Source organism: Gopherus flavomarginatus, chromosome 1 (assembly GCF_025201925.1).
Source record: "Gopherus flavomarginatus isolate rGopFla2 chromosome 1, rGopFla2.mat.asm, whole genome shotgun sequence".
Classification (NCBI taxonomy): Eukaryota; Metazoa; Chordata; order Testudines; family Testudinidae; genus Gopherus; species Gopherus flavomarginatus.
In genome coordinates this window covers 255085367-255106738 of record NC_066617.1, presented here as the reverse complement: position 1 = coordinate 255106738, position 21372 = coordinate 255085367, and the positions used below count along the sequence as shown (strand labels likewise).

The 21372-nt window shown below is 40.4% G+C and overlaps 1 protein-coding gene across 2 annotated transcripts in view; it reads left to right on the top strand.

The window, feature by feature from the left end:
* UXS1 (UDP-glucuronate decarboxylase 1) overlaps nt 1–21372 on the top strand; it is a 92355-nt gene that overhangs the window by 40823 nt on the left and 30160 nt on the right. For both annotated transcript variants that reach the window (XM_050922425.1, XM_050922434.1), the window contains 3 exons: nt 5565–5669; nt 7919–7978; nt 12556–12677. In XM_050922425.1, coding sequence (XP_050778382.1) covers nt 5565–5669; nt 7919–7978; nt 12556–12677 — 287 coding nt within the window. The remainder of the gene's footprint in view (nt 1–5564; nt 5670–7918; nt 7979–12555; nt 12678–21372) is intronic.

The following is a 21372-nucleotide window of genomic DNA, read 5'->3' as shown; positions in this document are numbered from 1 at the left end:
AAAAAAAAATCAGACTTCTTTCTGGATTTTTTTTACGTGCTATTGTTACAAATGACCCTTAAGATCACGATGACAGAAAAAGATTTGTTTGTTCGCATTGTTTCTTTGACAGCACTTTGTGTAGTCAGTTTCACTGTTTGCTCTGTTAAATAAGTTCCATTGTTATTTGTGTGGGTCTTTAACATTGCAGCAGGGGGAGAGGCAAATGAAAGCGTTTGATCGTTAAAACTACTAACTCGACAAGGGCATATAGGCATGTGTAGGTACCTCAAACTAGTTCTGACTTACTTTTTAAATGACCAGATTCCTAGCTGAGAAGGTGACTTTTTAAGAATCAGATTTGAAGAACTACTTTCCTTTTGGTTTTCAAAGATGTTATAGAACCTCACACTTTTTGTGGCTCGTTGGATACAGGTAAAGCTTGTGGGTACACCAGTTACAGAACCTCATTGATGCATATGAGCATTAAAACACCTTATATAACGCTTTCATTTTAAGGTGGAATCTTTTACTTTTCAGCACAATTCTGATTTGAGAAGTTCATTGGGTTTTCCCACATAGGGCCTTGTAACATGATTCTATTGTAACTCCTAAGGAGAACTTGTGCTTTGCGGGTATTTTGGCTGTTCTTAAACAAAGGTATTGTCTAAATACACAAGTTACACCATTTCAACTAAAGCTGTTTTAAAAAACAAAAACAAACACCCCCCCCCCAACTGTCTAGTTGAAATGATGCAAACCTTTTTCTGTAGAAACTTAAATTGATTGCACCTGGCTTGTACTGATTCGAAAAATGATTTTGGTTAATCAGGTGTAACTTTTATGTGAAGTCTAAGTTTGCATTTAATTTAGCTGCTCTTTTTAAAATCAGCTTGATAGGTTTATAACTTTTAATCATTTACACTTATTTCATTCTTCAAAAGACTCTCCTGTATGCATGTGAAGAAACCTGGGGCATCTGAAATGACCTGCCCTTTCAGTTTTCATAATGTCTGTTTTAATAATCACCATAAATTACTAAAATTAATTTCCCAAAGTAACCCATAGATAGTAAACATGTAAACTCTAGCCTAAGCCCTTTTCCCAGAGTTGACGGCCTACATTTCCTGCCTTATGACCAATCTTTCTCTAGTTTCTTCTGGCTGGTGATCCATTTCCATCTTTCATGTTCAGGGTACCCAGCCAAGTTCCCACACCCGCTAAGAGTGAGTCAGCAGCAAACGCCTGCCATTCTTTTGGATAGCTCTTTCACTGTTGTTCTTTTATCACTCTTACTTGGGTACTTCAGTGCTTGCATATACATGAGCATGCACACTTTAATGTTGCATCTGCTTATTGTACCACAGTTACCATCTTGGCTTGGTATATTGCGTAGTTGACGTGCGATGTTGAGCTTGTCATATAAGAGCATGACAAATGCAGAGTGTTTGCTGCATTTGTAATATGCATTCCTGTGACTACAGTCTAGGTCCAGCTTGCAGTCATGGAAAACAAGCATCTCAGGGAAAGGATAGAAATATGTTTAAATACTGAAACACTTGAAAGAGGGAAAACAGAGCTAGAGAGGCAGCCATATTTGTCTTACAATGCTGAGATTATGGGCCTGTTTGGTCACTTGCATTACAGTATATGAGTGACATCCACAAATTACTTTTACCCTTTCCCCTCCAAAATGGTTCAGTTGCCTGCATCTTTAAATGTTTTGGAGAGGGCCTGGAGCTGGCTGCTTTCCTATCCAGACAACCATCTGTCCCATGGTGAATACTCCATCACCCTTCTACTTGCTAGCCCTGGCCTTGCTAAGTCCTTTGCATAATATTGTCACAGTCTGCAAAAGAAGCACCACTCTGCGTTGTACCCAGGTGCTGAAACATTCCCTCTTCTCTGGCAAGTGAAGCAGTTGATAGGACAGACCATTCAGGGCTGTGTTTCTTCTTCCGGTCCACATTTTCCTGTGGTGCTGCAGCAACTAACAACTGGAGAAAAAGACTCAGAGAGGAATAGATTAAAAATGAAGGAGATATGCTTTCCCAGATCCATCTCTGTGTGTGCTTCTGTTGCACTTGTTTTCTGTCTGGAATGAGATTGAGTAATTAAAAGGAATTTTTTGATTCTTGCATATGGTTACTTTTTTGTTAGCATTTATATAACAGTTATGGATAAGTATCAGCTCAAATATATCTTCATTCACTCATGCCAAGGAAGGAATGTTCACTCTTAATGGACCACTGTTCTAAACATCAATGTACCATTATAATGTTAAACTTGTACTAGCTGTTACATGTAGAAAATTCCAGTGAGGTCTTTTCAGAAACATGCACATTGGTCATCCAATAGAGTATCATTCAGTAGTAATAACGTTTATCTGGATGACAAAAATGCCGTTTAAAAATGTCATTGTGGCACATAGTTCACTAGAATATCACAAAGTAATCTTAGTATGAAATGGCAAAACCAGTCTTTGGGCTGTAAGGGTTGAGGGAGATTATGTATCTAAAGCCCTGATAATAGGGGTCTTGCAAATCCTCTTAAAATTTGGGACCTGTCTGCTACAAAAATAAGAATCAGCAAAATCATTGTGATTTAATTAAACCTGGCTTAAAATAATTATGTATATTAAATACCCTGATCATTTTTAACATAGTGTTTTTAAAGTAGTAAATGAAACTTAAACCTTATACCTGTTTCCCCTCTGAATTTTTTCCTGCACCATGGAAATGCACTAACTTGTTGCAGGATTGTTTTTGGAATTGTTTTGTGTGTCAGAAATAAAAGCATGTATATTTCCCTAACGTTTTGTATTTGTGATTAATAAACAATTTATAGTACGATAGCTCCCAGAGGAACTTCTCAGAACAAGGGATCCTTTTGTGTGGCTGTCATGGAAAAAATGAGTATCCCATTTCTAGAGGGCTTGTGGTTTTAAGAAGAGCACTTTGTAGCTCAAAAGCTTTTCTCTCTCACCAACAGAAGTTGGTCCAATAAAGTATACTGCCTCACTCGCTTTGTCCCTCATTTTGACATTGTCTCTTTCAACCTCAGCTAGTAGATTTTATATTCTGGCTTTTTAGTTTGTAAGCTTTTTTGACATCAGTCATGCAGTGGTAGAACAAAATTAGCTATGCAACTTATATTCTTTAAACAGGTAGCTATATTTAAATGAGACCTTTTATCCATTAATATGGCAGTAAAATGGCTATTTCTATATTAGAGTTGTTGAGCTTAAGTTGGTAATTTGACATAACTGCCATACCGAGTCATACCAATGGTCCATCTAGTCTAGTAGCCTGTCTTTTGACAATAGCCAGTGCCTGATGCTTCAGAGGGAATGAACAGAACAAGACAATTGCTGACTGATCCATCACTCATCGCTCAGCACCAGCTTCTGGCAATCAGAGGTTTAGGAACATGCAGAGCATAGGATTGCATCCCTGAACATCTTGGCTAATAGGCCCATCAATGGCTATCTTTCATGAACTTACCTATTTTTTTTAAATACAGTTATACTTTTTGCCTTCACAACATCCCCTGGCAATGAGTTCCACAGGTTGACCATGTTGTGTGAAGAAGTACTTTCTTATGTTTGTTTCAAAACTGCTGCCTTTTAATTTCATCGAGTGACCCCTGGTCCCTGGGAAACATTGCCTATGATCAGACTTCCAGGGTGAGGTGCCTGTGAGTCACAGCAGTACAATGGATTGAAAAAGGATTGTGAACTGGCTAAGTTTGCATCTTTGCCATTTTTTGAAGGGAAGAGGTGGTGAAATGGGTGTGTGCCATCTTTTGTTGCTTACGACATATGAAGAATGCCTAGAAAAGTGTGTTTTGCTTTTTTTTAATTTTAATTGAAAATGAGGGTTTGTCTACCTTATTTTTGCTTGAAGATTCAGTGGATAACTTAATGAAGTTGCAGATGTCATGGAAGTTAAACTTGAATGAACGGGGAGTGAGATTTATTCACTGTGCAAAGAGTGCATTTTATTTTGAAGTGGTGGTTTTTGCTATCAGATGGTCAGTCGTATAAACATCTGACTAAACAATTGAAAGAAGAGCCGTGTTAGAGCTTTAACGTCGTTACCCTACCGGTAAAGATTGACAGCTTTACATCATAGCATCACGCTGTTAGATCATCAGCAAAACAGGGACCAGACTGGATCCTTCTGGTATCTTAAGGTTTAAAAACAAGCAGGTTTGTTAAAAAAATAAGTATCATGAAGAAGCAAAAAAGGCATGGCACCCTTTTTGTTTTATCCCTTCTTAAATGACCTTTAAGTGTTTTCTTAGGTGTCCTTGTAGGAGATCTGTTTTTTTCGTGTCCAAATTGAACTCTTCCCATTTAATTTTTGGCATCCTCTGGTACACACAGTCTCTTTTAAACAAGAAAAAGATACAGGGTGCTCTGGACATACTGTGGTGAGAGACACTAGAAAAATATCTTTCTGCTCTCTATGTGCTCCATTACGAATAGCTTGTTAACCTGATTTTGTTGAATCATTCACGTTGGGTTTCACAGGAATCTTCAGTTAAGGCTCAATGTTCTTCGTTTTATTGCTAACAAACCATTTTTTCCGTCAGCTGCAGTCTTCAAACTCCTGTTTCATTCAGTGAAACCTGGAACCTTATTAGGCAACATCTTGTCTTCAGAGATCACCCAACGTATCCTTGTTCCTTTTCTGTGGGAAAATCACTTGCCTCTATTAAGAACCGGTCTATACTGGTCCCTTGACTGGTCATGTATGACAGATTTTGTTGTATTGCACAACTAGTTATAGGTTTCCTTCAGTTCCTTTGACTTGAGCTTCTATTATACTTTCTCTCCTGAGCTGAGTATTCTCTTACAATTTCTGAAATGAATAGGTACCGACTTCTCTGATATAGAAGGATTCCAATACCCATCACAAAAACTCCATGAATATGTACGGGCTGCGTGGAATCCAGTTGCATCACTTTCACTCTTCACTATTCAGAATCTTGGTCATATAGCCTATCAGGCCACTAACAGGAAACCTAAGATGAGCAGAAGCATGCATGCATGCATGCATATCTAATCTATATAAGTCTCTTGACCCATCTTACCAGAAACAACTAAAATTGCATGTTTTGGAAATGAGGTTTATAAAGGATTGTACTGTCCCATATGAAGTGCACTTCCTAGGTACAATAAGAAAAATTAATGTAATTTTGACCTTTCTCTTCTGCAGCTATCGTGCATAGCTGTGCAGTGCTGGCAGAAGTAAAATGTTTTACTTGTAGGCTATGCATTCTGCAAACACACCAGGAGCATCTATATATCTGTGTGAACAAGTGCTAACAACGTTGCTTTGATTAAAAATGTTAATCTGTTTAATTCTATGTTTATTTTGCTATGTTTTTACTATGGATTTGCATATATGATCTCTGTAGATAAGTGTGTTAAGAACTAGGGTTTGAAGTTAAGAGACACAGATACAGAAGGTGAAGAGTTTGATAATAAGGCATTCATTGCAGTGGTAGCTTCCTGTAGCCCTGCTGCTTTTTTCCTTTAGTTTATTATATTGGGATTTTTTTTCTCCATTTTCTCACAGTGGACCAGATCTATCATCTAGCATCTCCTGCTTCCCCTCCAAATTACATGTATAATCCTATCAAGACATTAAAGACCAATACTATTGGGACATTAAACATGTTAGGTGAGTTGAAATCTTTGTTTTTTTGTCTTACTGCATTCATTTTGCTTGAAATACTCAGAACTGCTAACAACTATTGGGCTCACAATTGTGTTCCACTTAAGCTTTAAGGTCCAGTTCCACCTGTATACTTAAGTAGAGGCTTAATGAAAGGCACATGAGTAGTTCCTTTAAAGTCAATTATGAAAAATCAAAGGAACTATTTGTATTTTTAGTGCGACGCACATGTTTAAGTACCTGGCTGAATCTGGAGCACTGCCGTCTGCACTGAGTTGATTCTGTCTATTGTACCATGTAAGACTGAATTCATCAGCCCAGTTTGTTTACTAGCAAGTTAGAAAGAAAGTTCAACTTACTGTTCCACTAAAATTTTAAATTCAGTATTTAAATAAGTGTAAAATCTGCAAACTGAACTCTCGCTAGTATTGAAAGAAAGTGGTTTTAGGGTAAAAAAGGTATGCTTTTTTCCCCTTCATTCTCTGTCTCAGAATAACTGCTATATATTTGTTCATGTTGGATTAAAAACAGAATTGGAAAGGAGGAGCTAATATTTTCCTAACGTAAACACAAATACTGACAGCTATTCTAAGACCAAGAAAGAGCCTTCTTATCTGGCACAAGAGAAGGAAGAGTTCGGCGAGGGATAAGAAGGGGGACTGAGTCAAAAATCAAATAAAAAATAAATTTTCCTTGAAAGACCTATTTTCCTCTAGCATGTTTATGTCTTCATGTCAACATTTCAGTATTTCAGCTGAGACCATTTACAAACAGCATGAAAATCTTAAGCATAGGAGCCAACCAGAGTACGAGGGTTTCCATAGTCATGGCCCAATTATTGAGTAATATCTATGAAGCAATTATGCGGATCAGGCACACAGAGTGCAACTTTGGGGGAAACACTTCTGTTGTGTGTCAGTGACTGTGGAGCATCCCTGGGTTAAGAGTGACAGCTGATTCCATTTCAGTAAAATGAGTGTTAAAGTATGTAGAATTGCAATAACTCCGTAGTACTGGTACCTCCCATTGTGGAGATCTCTTCTCCCCCTCACCCCCCGGCCAATTCTGAGAGTCCTATGCTGGTGCTGAAGTCATATACAGTGTCAGGGACAAATTCTCAGCTATATTAATTTGTATTTAGTTCAGCTGAGAGTCACGGGTATAGAGGCAGCAAAGTGGCTTGAAGCCTCTTTTTTTGTTATCCGGTCCTTTACATCCTAATCTCGATCCAGTTGTCACTGCTTTAGTTTGCACTGGTTGCCAATGGCCCCTGGGATTTTTTGAAGTAGTGGGTATTTGCTGAGACATGGGGACCCTCTGGCCTCACTTCTTTTCCCCACCAGGAAATGCTGCACTGGGCACAGTTCAGGAAAGAAGACGACTTAAAAGCTACTGTCTCTCAGTACTGTGCCATCAAATTGTCCCCCTAGCCAGGGAAAAATTTCTATCACTAGCTCTGCCATCTTGAGGGTCAATGTGTCAGCAGAGCAGTGAAAAGCCTCCCTTACGCTGGGCAGAATCAGGTCCGCTATGTTCAGTTTCAAGAGGAGGTACAAAGGTCTAATGAACTCACATGGGGAATATGACACACTTTTCTCCTAAAACACATAGCTCCACTTAGCTCCTACCCAGCTTCCTATTGGTGTTTCTAACTCTTGTGGTTCACAGGATATCAGACGTTAAAACAGTAGCTATTCCTTCAGGCTAGCAGTACTTTTCTGGCCCCAATCCCGGACTTAATATAGCAAATTTTTAATAGGAGGGTGATTATCCATTAGAACAATGTACCAAGGGCTCTGGTGGATTCTCCACACTGGCAATTTTTAAATCAAGACTGGCTGTTGTCCTAAAATATATTCTTTAGTTCAAACAGGAGTTAATTCAGGGAAGTCCTATGGCCTTGTGTTATGCAGGAGGTCAGAGTAGATGATCACAATTGTCCCTTGTGATCTATGGAAAAAAGTCCTGCACTTTAGTTCAGTGTAACTTTCAATCCACGAAATAAGTGTACGTAAGATCTGACAATCAGCCAGCTGTGTGGTATGAGTAGCTGCAGAAAAGCTCAGTCGTGTTCCTTCCAGCTTGAAGGTACTGGAGACTTGGAGGAAGAGAGGCTAGATCTGAAAAAAACTGATTAGGGAAGCCCTGAATTCTCTTCTTCCTTAGACAAAGTGGGGTCTTAATAAAGCAATGAACATAACTGAAAGTCTTTTGTAGTCACTAAAATTCACTGTTTCCTTTTTCTCAATGTTCAGGATTAGCAAAACGTGTTGGAGCACGGCTTCTGCTGGCCTCCACCTCTGAGGTGTATGGAGGTAAGACATGAGCATAGCTAGAGTATCTGTGGTGTGACTGATCAAGGAAGATTTACAATAACTTCTGTAGATTGTGTTGCAGCATCAAGTATTTGTCATACTTGGACTTGTTAGCTTTCATCTTAATGTTTAAAATGTTGATGGTAATCTTCACTTTGCGTTGCCAGAGTGGAATAAAGCAACCCAAGCGTAAATGAAAATCAGGCCCTCAATACTGTGTGTAAGAGTTGCCTATAAGAGAATGTTAGCATTCTTTGTAATAAAGGGATCTTAGTGGAAGTTTCTACGTGTTCAACTTGTAGATTCCAGAGGCCATAGTGGGAACGCATTGGAGGAAAACAGGCAGCAGGTTTGACTCTTGTTCCCCGGACTGTTTGGAAACTGGATTATGATGATGATTAAGCAGAAGCAATGGTGTGTAACAAGCCACACACCCTGCTCTGTAACAGCATACAAAGAAAAGGTCTGTCTCCATTGGAAAATGACCTACTGACAACATGACTGTCAGCAATGAACCCCTGGCTACTTCCTGCCTTCCCCTCTTTAAATCATGTTGAGAATTATTTAACTAGTGCAGATGCAGCAAAATGCTCTTTGGTTACATCAGGGACCATGATTGGCCTTGCTGGTGCCATGTAAACTTTCTAAAAATTTCCCTGTGTTGTGAACACCAGTTCTACTCCGCTAGTAGTAGCATTTGTGGAAGCATTAGTATAGATAGGTTACCAGTTACTACAGGCATTTTCAGCATTGAGCTGATCTAAGTAACACAGCAGGCAGCATGATGTTGCTAATAGCTGAGCACTTTAAAGACCTTTTCATTAAAAGTTCGTAAAGTGTCTCCTCTTCCCCTAGACGGAAAGAATGAGATGTGCTCTTTTTACTCCCCTCATGTTTACTTTTTGGATGGAATAACTTTAGGCACGCAGGTGCACCACAAATATCACAAGCAAGAACTCCACCAATGATGAGGCAGTCACTGAAAATAGCATGATTGTGTCTCATCTCACATTCCTGCCTCCCTATTTCTGTTATGTAAGGGTCAGTTCCTATATGGGGAAAGTTCTGGGCCAAGAGGCACTGCCTAACTGAACAAGAAACCATATTCTGTCTTCCAGAAGGTGGAACATTGCTACAGGCAGACCAAGTGTACAAATTCCGGAGCAGCATCTCTCCCCAGCAATCTGATTTGCCTCAGGGGAAAACTTAAAGAAACACAGATTGTCAGACTTTGTTATGCATAAAATCCAGTCAGGCAAAGGGATCTACCGTCTTCATATAGTAGGTTTAACTAAATGGAAAAGAGTTATTGTTTTTGAGTTCTTGGCAGGATAAACTCCTTGAAAATGTCCTTCAGCTGTTTCTGCTTCCTACAGAGGTTCTCAAACTGTACTCTGTTTCCAGGTGACTGGCAGAGTTGCTTCTGTCAGAGTATTGAAGCATCTGCATGAATTAAAGCTGCACTGTAACTTGAACACAATCCAGGACCTCCTTAGGGTTTCCACAGACTTTTTATGATCGACTAAAATATCTGGTGTCTTTTCACTGTCACATGTTTCATTTGGCATGAATTTAACCATTATAGAATCTGAGAACGGCTTAAAAATTAGTGGTAGCAAACATACAGGGGAACAGAACTAAAACTCAGTGGCCTAGAAAAAGTAGAGCAGTGGGACAGCGGGATAACAATAGGAATTTGGTAATATATGCAAACTTCAGACCCAGATAGGAGGAGAAAACAGCACAGATAAAATGGGTGTTGTAATAAAGCAATGGTATTGTGTCTATTTTATCCTGCCTTAACTATAATTTTTCTTTATGAAGTCAAGCTCTGTTGTTGAAGCAGGGATGGTGTGGAACTGGGCTTGGACCTTGAGAAGGAAGGAGAGGAGATAGTAATCCATGCTGTGGTCTCAATTTTAAAAACAATGAATTGACTTAGGACCACAATTTTGATTGACTTTCAATGGGGAATTTTCTCATAATTCACTTGGATACTTTTAAAAATCCTGTCTTAGTCTATAATATGCAAAGATTCGTGAACCATTGTCTTTTGATCCGGGCTTTGGAGCTGTGCTCCAGCTCCGCTCCAGCTCCAGGCAAAAACCTGTAGTTCCACTGCTCCGGAGCTGCTCCAGGCTCCACTCCAAAGCCCTGATTTTGATGTGTTCTGTGAAATATGGTTGAGTATATTTGCCATCAGTATTTGCCTTCAGGGAGGTTATGAAAAAAAATTAAATTTCCTGTGAGATTTGGCCATAGAGGACATTTTAATCAGTTAGAACCTTAATTTGAAACTATAAATGCAATGAAAAATTTCTTTTTATACTGTATCCTTTATAAAAAGCATCAAAAAGTTATAGCATGACAAAGGCAAAGCTGTAAGTAGCTCCTGGCAGAGGAGGCATTCTAATTATAAGCCATTATTTGGTAGTGTCTTAATATTTTTTAAAAAAGGGAAGTTTGAAATCCAGGCTACAAATAGAGGGGGGAAAATATGCTCCTATGAGCAGTGTCAATGCAACTATTCATTTCAGTGTATGTGATGTCCCAGAACATGGTTTTCTTGAATGCTTACAGCAAATCTGAACTGACCAGATTTCTTCCAAGGAGCTACAGTTCAGTCTCATTGTCTGCCAGCCAGCTCTAGAGAGGAATGATTAATACCATTTGAACACTAACTTTCAAATATTTCTAACATTCATTTTTAAATTGAATAAATCTTGGCTGAAAAAGTAACCTCTGTGCCACTTGCTGTCCTCAGCATATCCGGCTCAGAGAAGAGCAAGGCACGCGCACCATTTTTGTTTGTGGGGCTGTTCCCCACCTTCACCAAACCAGATTCTTTATGGCATATCTAGATCTCCACCTCCTGGTTATTTAAAATGAATGAATTGGATGTTGGTCTGTAAAACTCTTAGGACAGTTTATATTAGACAGTAAAAGCCTCAGGGTCTGTGCTGGTCTCTGCTCGAGCAGGGCTCTTTTGATCCAGAGCAGTAGCGTCCAGAAAGCGATAAGCCTTGGACCGAACTGTAACTTTCAGTCTCTGCATATGTAAACAAGCATATTACCTATCCAAATGAAATTGTTTCCACTTTCCCTCATGCTGCTCTATTGGGGTAATAATAACCTGGAGAGAACTGGGCACAACTGATGATCATGTTGTGATCTATTTGTCCTTGAAGATCAGAATAAGAATTGTGATCTGTAACATTTCTGTTTTTCTTCCTAAAGTGTGTGTTTAATATTCAATATAAATAGTACCAGTAAAAAAGAAAAAGATGCTTCCGGAGCAGGGATACCTTTCATCCATGCAGGAATGCTAGTCAAGGTGTTGTAAAAAGAGAATTTACCTCTGAGCATGCCAATAAGAATCTGTTTTTACGACTGTTAATTCAAGAGATGAATGGTTGCTTACTAGAAAAGACTAGAGGGAGCAAAATCTTCATGGAACTTGTAAGTGGCATAGAGGAGATTCTGCCAATGTATTAAGTATTCATTGGTGGCGGTGATGGTAATGACAGCTGTCTATTATATATGACTCAGCTGAATGGTTTTAATGTTTGTCCTGGCCTTCTCATATTTGTATTTCAGCATGTATTGGAGGTGACGAGAAGGCAAGTATGACCCTCCCAGTAGCATCAAAGGGTTCTCTTTTCCTTTGTTGCAGCTCTTGCTCAGCAACTCCTAAGAATGCTGCCACCATCAACCAATCTATTTGCACCTGGCCTACACCTCCAGGCGTATCATACCAGTGGGTCATGGGGATACAGACAAGGCTGAAAGCGAGCCAGAGCAGCATGTTTGTAACTTTTTTTGTTAGGGGGATAGAGGGAAATTTAAACTAACTCTCTAGATAAAGCACCTTGCCCTTCCTTATGCTCAGCTGCCTCTGCTTTGTCTACTCAGAATCATCTTGGCTGAAAAAGTAACTTCTCTGTGCCACTTGCTGGTCCCAGAGTATCAGGCCGAGAGAAGAACAAGGCACACATACACCATTTTTGTTTACAGGGCCGCCTCATCCCGTCACCAAACCAGATTCTTTATGGCATGTCTAAATTTCCACCTCCTGCCTCCTTTTCCCCCCAGCTCTTTTTTGAATGCCAAGATGTCTTAGCTCCTTTTGCAAACTAAATAGAAATTGCCGATGAACTCTAAATAACCTGTAATCTCTCTATTCAGTTATCTTAAATGAGAATCTTGGTTTTACATCTAGAGTTATTCCATCTTTAAGATCCATTTCCAGACATTCAACTCAGCGTGCCATGAGTAATGGCTCTTATGAGGAGACACATCCAACAAGGAGGTTGCTGTGTTTAATACGCTCAATTTGGGGATTTTGTAGATTCTCAGATTGTTCTTAATAGTTATCCCTTTGGGATTCTATTTGATGAATCTATTGGAGTGAAAGATGTTGGACTTTAATATTTAAAAATTAGATAATTTGAAGAAAAATTGATTAACACTGTACATACTAAAACAAGCTCTATCAAAAGAGCCCTATATAAAAGGAGTTACAGTCCCTCTTCCTGTTACTAGAAAGAGAAAGTCATTCAAGTGTTTTCTCTCCATAGATCCTGAAGTTCACCCTCAGAATGAAGATTACTGGGGCCACGTGAACCCCATAGGACCTAGGGCCTGCTACGATGAAGGAAAGAGAGTTGCGGAAACAATGTGCTATGCCTACATGAAGCAGGTATTTGGCTGTCAAATTCAGTGGCCTTGCTCTACTTGCTGAGAACAAGTGCAGAACAAAACTGGAATGAATAAATGTATGTTAGGGGTGGAGGGAGGTAGAGGATGGCTTGAGTAAAGGTATTCTTGCAATTGCAAAATCTGTTTTCTTTAACATGGAAGTTTTATTGCTTCCATCTTTTGTTGCGATTCAAGTGAGCAACGCTCTCCAAGAAAGTGCTTTGCCAATCAGGACCTTAATGATTATCTTGGAGCAGTGCAAAGGCAGAATAACTCTCCAAATGCATGGACTGTGTAACGGTCAGATGTGTCAGTCTGTTGATATAATTGATATAAAAGCACATGAAGTCAGTATTAAGGTTTTGTCTTAGCGTGCCGGTTTGGTGAAGTTGGGGTACATTCCGCTTTTGGGTATCTGTTGGTGCTAGAAGTGAAAGCCTTATGGAGGCACAGATGAAAAGCATTATATAATAGCTAGGTATTGTAATGGAGTTAGTTATTGTCCGTGTCATGGGCAATGTAAAGGTAGAAAGAATGCACAGGCTTTTTCCCTTTCTTTAACTTCCATGTTTTGTTTGTTTTTCATATTTTTAAGATTTTGGCTTGATGGGGTCTGACTTTCACAGATCAACTGTCACTAAATATCATCTTTGTTTCTAATACATATTCAAGTGTTAGTTTAATTCTCCCTATCCTTCATATAGTGCTTTAAATTGTAAACTTTGGGACATGTACTATCTTTCTCAGTTTGCACAAGGGAGTCTTGGTTGCCATCTTGGCCCCTTGGAGTTAATATAACATTAATATTAAATACCAATTCGGTGATTTGTTTCTAGTAACAGAAGGTGGCAGCTAACACTTACCTTCTGGTAGCCCAAAGGAATCTGTAAAAAGGCACTCTTGTATGCACTGATTTTTCCCTGCCTTATCACTGCCCCAGCATCCTCACTTTAAAATGCCATTTGATATTGCACAAAAGCAAGAATTTGGTAACTGAGTTTGTGAGTACATGAGATCTTGCATGATGATATGTTCTCAGAGGAAAAACAAATGCTGCTCTGTACACATGGTTTCTTTACTGTTGCACCTTACTCACTGGAAGTTTTTCTGGGCATTTTATATGGTTTAGGATTGTGTGAAGGCAACTTTTGTTTTAGAGCACGTTAGATAAAGTTCACAATGTGATAAAATGAGTTCTCAGCCCTGCAATGACTGTGCCTACTGCTGTGACTGTTATTCTTGCACGGAGGTAATTCACTTTTGTAGTAATTTTTAAATGTTTTCTGCTCTTTTTGTAATGGGTCGGGAGGAACATGTATTGGTTAAACTCAAAAATATAAACAAACATGCTGCTGATGTGTTAAAAATGTTTGTAACTGCACGGGAGTACCTGCAGATATTCAAACCATGCAGAGTCAGACTCGTAAGCACAGTCACATGCAGATAGGTATGTCTTACTGTTTAAAATCATATGTTCAAATGTGCCATTCTAATAAAAACTACACATTTGTAATGTGTCCAATCAGTTTTCTAATGTCTGTTCATAACTACTTGGTATCCCTACTTAACAGTAGTAATCTTAGGCTCTCATTTATGAGGTTCAGTGACATCTGCACTTCCCAGAATCTTAGCAAGCATATTTCTTATCCACTACTCAGGGCAGGAGGAAGATATCCTTCCTGGCTTTTTTCCACTACGTGTACACTAGAATGCATTGTTCACTTCCTGGTTTTGTTTGGAAATTGCCACTCGGCCTGCGCTCAGTCTCTTGAATTATGATGGGAACTGAGGTTGTGTAGGACTCCCCACAATTATAGGAAGCGAGGTGTGGGCAGTCATGCCTAATGGTAAGTCAGGCGCTGGAGCTGAAGTCCAGAATCAAGCCAGGGCTCAAAGATAGGGTCGGGGGGGGGCCAAGCCAAAGGTCAGAGCTGGAGGCAGAGTCACAAGTCAAGCCAGGGGTCAAAGCCAGAATCAGCATCAGGGGTAGGTCACAGGAGCAGAAACTTGGAGAGAAGTAGGAACTGGGAACAGACGGGTGTCTGAGGTAAGAAAGGTAGGAGCCAGGCCATGTAGGCAGGGTCTGTCGTAGCAGCTAGCTCGGGATTCACCTAGTTGCATGGATCAACTTTCTGTGCCTCTTTCTGGTTTAACTGCTGGGTCCCAGCCAATCAGTGGGGCTGGATGTCTCCCCCAATCAGGAGCTTCATGTAGGGTGACCAGACCAGCAAGTGAGAAAAATCAGGATGGGAGTGGGGGGTGCTAGGAGCCTATATAAGAAAGACCCAAAAATGGGGACTGTCCCTGTAAAATCAGGACATCTGGTCACCCTAGCTTCATGGGTGTGGCCCTTTGTGAGCTAGAGCTTTGCTAGTCCCCTTCTTCTCTGGTTTGGGTGAGCTCCTGTGTGGCAGCCACAGCCTGAGCACGGCCTACAGACCTATGGGCCTGGGTTCAAGCCCTGCCGTCTCTCACACTAATATGATTATGCATATCTCACCTACACCAGTTTAAGTTGAAACCTGTTCAGAATTTGTTTTCCATTTCCCCACATAATGTGAATCAAATATTTTCTTCTGTACTGTTGTGAAACTATACAGAATCATTGTTTTATTAATGTAAACTAGGTTAAATACTTAGTTTTACACTTTCCTTGACACTGTTTGAAAGATGTAGTGTAGTTAGGGTCTGATTTCTTCTTTTTACAATTAAAAAATAAACTCTACTGCTTGGTGACCTGAAGTCTTGTTTCAGACCTTAATGATCTAGAAATTCACAATCTTCCTTTTTAAACCCACATTTTCATACCAATTAAATTGTTCTTTCTACTTGTGATTCTGTTTAATTGGCGGAGCAGTATTACTTGTGGGTGCCAGATTAAAACACTATGTCGTTTCACAAGTGCAGTGCTAATAAGTAATCATCTAGTCTTACCTTATTTTATGTGAAGTGATAGCTTCCAAATTGCCTCAGGATACCTCCATTCTCTAATTAGAAATCACGATTTCTGTATTCCTAACTTCCCTACAAATGTATTGGAAGAGATTGGATGTAGTGATTATCGTATCAAGATATTTAGGATTACAGAATTGTTTGTCATCCTTAAATATATCTAGAAGGTTTGTGTTTGGCCTGGTGAATAATAATTTATTGCTTAAGTTTTATCAGACTTACTGGGCAAAAACTAAATAGTGGGTGTGTGACTATGCGGTTCTGGCGGGAACCAACTGAGAGTGCCAATTCAGTGATGGAGTAAATGCAGGTGCAAATCAAGTCTCTGGAGAACATCCCCCACTGGGATGGGTCCTCAGTCCCTTGTGTAGAGCTTCAGCTTGTAGCAAAATCCCTCCAGAGGTAAGAAGCAGGATTGAAGACAAAATGGAGATGAGGCCTCTGCCTTATATAGGCTTTTCCAAGTGTAAGAACACTCCTTTGTTCCTGCTGTGGAAAGTTACAGCAAAATGGAGTTTGCAGTCACATGGGCCAGTTTCTGCACACCCTGCTGAGTCACAGGGCGTAACTGCCTTCTCTCGATGGGACAGTTGTGTAGGTGATGGTCCTTAATGGGCCATCAAGCAGGCTAAATAGAGCTGACACCAACTTGTCTGGGATCTTTCCCAGTAACACAACACAAGTTTGGAATACAGACAGCATACAGCCAATATTCATAACTTCAACTACCAAAATGCTACAGACATACAGACAGCATAATCATAACCAGTAATCCGTAACCTGGTCCTAGACACCTTATATATGACCCCCTTTACCTAGGATTTGGTGCCGCTGCAGGACCTTGGTTGCAACCCATGTTCTATATGGTCCCAGTTTATATCAATAACGTCACAGGGTGGAAGGATAGAGGCAACTAAATGGAAAAGATGAGGTTTACAAAATAAAGATTGAAGAGCGTGGGTTTCAAATAGATAAGCAAACACATGTTGAATAAATATATTGTGAACACAGCTTTTTGTAATGCGCTTCCTGTTTTGTTTTTATGCGCTGCACTTGTTTCTGTAATCCTTGTTTTGTTAATGCACAAACTGAATTGGTTTCAGTATTCATAAGCAGCCGAGATATAAAATTTAAGGAGAATGAAAATAGTTGATTAAATTGCTAATAGAACTACATTGTAATTAGTAACACTAAGTATAATTACTCAGTAATTCTCATAATTAGGGCTTGTCTACACTGGCACTTCATAGCGCTGCAAATTCTTGCTATGGGGTGTGAAAAAATATACCCCTGAGCGCAGTAAGTTTCAGCACTGTAAAATTACACTTTGTTAGGATTCCAGAGAAGAATTTTTGTGGATTATGCATCATGTCAAAAGTAAGTACTAACAAATACTGAAAACTGCCAAAGTTACGTGGAGGAGCACATTAATTCATATTAGCAATGAAAATGAGTTTAATTTCCAAGGGCAGGCTAGGTGGGTCACAGGCCAAGTGGGGGGATGGCTGTGCTACAGCAGACATGACCTCTCCTTAGAGCAGGCAGTTAGCCATCCTAATTATTGATCCTGAAACAGGAGGGAAGGTGGTGATGCATTGACTCAGATCAAAAGTTTTTCTGAAAGTCTTTGTACGGCTCTGCCATACTCAACACTGGACCTTAAGGTGCCCAATTAACTCAAGGGTGCGCACCTGGCTCAGTCGGTAGCGCATGAGACTCTTAATCTCAGGGTTGTGAGTAAGAGCCCAATGTTGGGCGCGTTACTGTCTATCCACTGGAGCCACTTACCAAGAATTGTGGTGCATTCTTCATCATGGGCAATTTTTAAATCAAGATTGGATGTTTCTCTAACAAATATGCTCTAAATCAAGCAGGAATTAATTCAGGGAAGTCTGGCCAGTGATATGGAGGAAATCAGACTAGAAGATCAGAGTGGTCCTGTAACAGGGTTCACTCAGCACTCTGGCACCTCCTGCTGGCTGTCCTGGGAATTAGCCCTCATGGTAGTGTACCCTCTTCGGGTGGTGCCCGTATCTCCTGCTCTAGGACCCACGTCTCTCCAAGGACCGCAGCATCGTCTTCAGTGACACAGCCCTTCCAGGGGACCTGCAGTCCTCTATCCAGCCACTTCCCTTAGTGGCTATTGCAGCAAATTATCTGGCCATTTCCTCGTAGCCCCAGCATCATCTTTGCCTTTGCCTTGGGGCCTCAGCCTGCAAATCCCAGCAGTCAGCCAGGAGCTATCTCTTGCTCCCCTGGTTTCTGCTTGCAGCACTGCTCTGTCCAGGGGGCTGGCAGTTCTCTCAGCCCTCCAGAGACACAGTCCTTCCTCCCTGGGCTTCCAGCAGAGAACTGCCCTTCTCTGCCCTGCTGCTCCCTTTTATTGTGGGCCTGCTGGGCCCTGATTGGCCGCTCCCTTCAGCCCTTCTCTGATTTGCTGCCTCCTGCACAGCCTCCCTAGGGCTCTATTAACCCCTTAGGGTCCAGAGTGAGGCAGGCACCCCATCACAGGTCTTTTGAGGCTTTATAATCTATGAAGATGCACATTGACTCTAGTGTTGGTATAGTTGATCTCCGAATACTGCGCACCAGTCTGGGCAGGCAGCTCACATAATTAATCTCTAGCCATCCAGCTTAATGCTACAGTGAGGATTAGCACTGGAACATACTGCTGTTCAATGGTTTGCCACTTTGGGCATGTACAACCCCACCCTTGGTCCGGAGAGAGAGACAGCTCACAAGTGCAAGCAAACCATGGCCAACCTGAACTTACCAATTCATGACAACCTCCAGAACCTTCCAAAGACACCCTTGAAATCTTGCAAGCCTTTTGGGGATCGGGCTTAAGTTCTTAAAGCTGAGGCATACTGGAATAATGCTCATATTCCAAGCAAACACCTGATTGCTGATCTCACAGAAAAACTTCCAGGCTTCAAGCTATCCCGGAAACAATGGCCCACGTTGAACCATTTCAGAGCATCATTCAGCAGATGCTGTCATCTCTTATGACTGTGGAAGATTAGACAGTTCATAATGTGATTGTGGACCACGCTTTAAATCAATGCCCACTTTGATCATTTGCCAGTACCATCTCAGGCTCACACCACGCCACTCACTGACGTGGGTTTGGCTCTATGAACATTGCTAATAACTTCCCTTGCCATACAAAGAAGAAAATGGAGGTGATATGATAGCAAGGCCTAATGTCTCGTTGCATCACCAGCACTAGAATACATTACACCCTTTCTCACCATTGAAAAGCAGGGATTTTAGTCTTTCTGGCAGTGTACAGAGAAATAATTTCTGTTTCTCTTGGTTCATGAGACATTTTATCTTGAAGTGATCACTAAAAGTGTGGATCAAACAAATACAGGGCATTTATCAGATAAGCTCCAGCATACTTTCAGCAAGAGCTATGCCACTTTTTTTCTTTTTCACTACACATGAGGAATAAATCGTTCTGAATTTCCTTCACTAATCAGAGGAGAACTTAAAGCCCCTTTTCTTTAACTTGCTATGTTTTCTTTCCAAGGACGAAAAAGTGATTTCTAAAGTCTTGAAGATTTAAACACTTTGTAAGGATGTCTATTTCCAAAAGCCATATCCAATACCTCAGTCACTCTTTGAGGCTTTGGAATGCATCCATTGCAATTATTTGTGTCCCGGGGTGCAAAATATGTAATCTGTGGCATCTTTCACCTACAATAGCTTTCTTATTTTGGCAAAAAGATGCTTCCTTTTTGGACATCCACTTTGGCTCTGTTACTGTTACCCAGGGTTTTCTGAATCCACAGCTCTTGGTAACTATATTCTGTGAGGCAATGTCAGAAAATAAATGGGGGCACAGCACATCCATAGCACAGCGTGTCCATAGATGGTTGGCACAAGCAGTACAACGCAAGACTACTTTCACTTACAACTTCCACTTTATTTTAGTCTCAAGCACATACACATATAAGCAACAGGTTAGCAGCCCCCAAAAATCAGTAGTTACCTCAGAAGTCTGGAGGTTCCTTCAAGTGCAACAGATTTCTGGTGACCGACCTTCTGTCTGCAGCTAGGGATATTGAGATATGTCCTCGAAGAGTGCACCCGACACAGACCTTTTCCCCTTTTTATGCTTTTAAGTGTCTCGCTGCTTGTCAGTCACCAATAACTGCTGAACAAGCAGCCGAAGCAAGAAGTTTCAAGCGATTGGTTATACAGCTGTGTTTCTGCAGAGTTACACATGTGCGCACAAACCAGAAGTATAGATGGACTTCCTGTCTTTCAAAACTGCATACTTCAGCGGTTTAAAGGAAAGCCGAACAAGATGGTGCAGGGTCACATGCTCAACTCTCATCATCGCTTCCACTCCCTTCCTGGCCTGCCTAGTTATGCTAAGATTGCTGCAAAGGCCTACTAGTTTAACTGCTTTTTGCAATAAGCATTCCAGTAGATATTCTAGTTACTGGCTGTGGCCTTGGCACTTGGCTAGGCTGTTAAAATCTCTCCTTACATTAGCACAGGAAGGACCTAATTGTGTATCCATAATTGCTCTAATCACATCAATTAATGAGTAAGTGTAATACTGTCCAGAACTTTCACACTCATGTCTAAAATGAGATTAAGCTGTTTAGGACAAGAATCTTGGATCAAATCCTGGCCCCACTGAAGTCAATGGCAAAACACTCTCAGACTTCAGTAGAGCCAGGTTTTCCCCCATAGTTTTTTGCTCTGTAAAGTGCGTAGTAGCATGCTTGGGTGCTGTAAAATTGATTATCAAGGCAATGATGTGGGGAATAAAATTTAGATTTAGTGTTCCACTAATGGCCTGATGCATATTACAAATCACCATGATATTGGAACGCTAGCTTCACACACAGTTTTTAGTGCATATAATCCTTATGTAAGTGTGGTAATATCAATATTATTACATATGCTCTCTTGCCATTAACAGTAGCACCAACACATGAGTTGACACACTAACAACATTTCACCAGTCACTCACTTTCTGCATTTTTGGTTGTGTCTACCTAACCAAGTGGAGTAGTAATTGGAGTAGTTGTGAACAAACCAGTGTTTATGGTACTTTTTAGGCCATTTCAGATTTAGAATTGATACAAACAATCCTTTCATAAGAAAACCGATCTTTCTTGTTAATATACGAAATCCCAGTTTGACATTATACCTATTTAGTACAGTACTGGTAAAGGACGTATATTGAAGATACGTATTTAAAATAACGTACTAAATTCTCCATAGGATTTCTTTCTCCCGTTGATCTTATTCTCAGGGTAACCAGAAAGCGACTTTCTCATGAGACTCTCAGACTCAGGGATGACTGAAGGTGTTTTCTTATCCTCTCAGGAGGTATTTCAAGAGGTGCTTTTCAGAAGGTAAAGAAAGGAGGAGAGTGGTGGTAGGAAGAAATAGTCCATGTCAGAGGAATCTATAAAAGGAAATTATTAAGCAAACTATCTCCTGTAAGTGTGGCTTTATCCACTCACTTGTGCATCTTCATTACTCATCTCCAAAGCTCCCACTTCGTAGCTGTGTATAGGCAGTTCAGTCCATCCATAGGAACCTGGTAATTATTGATGACCATTTTCATTTTAGTTCTGCAATCAACAAACAAGGTAGCCAGAAAATGAGTTCCCAGTGTGATACTGTGTCATAAAAGAGCTAATATTTGGTTGTGTTAACAAGAGAATATTGAGCAGAATTAGAGAGATGGTATAATTTTGGAATATGGCATGAGTGAA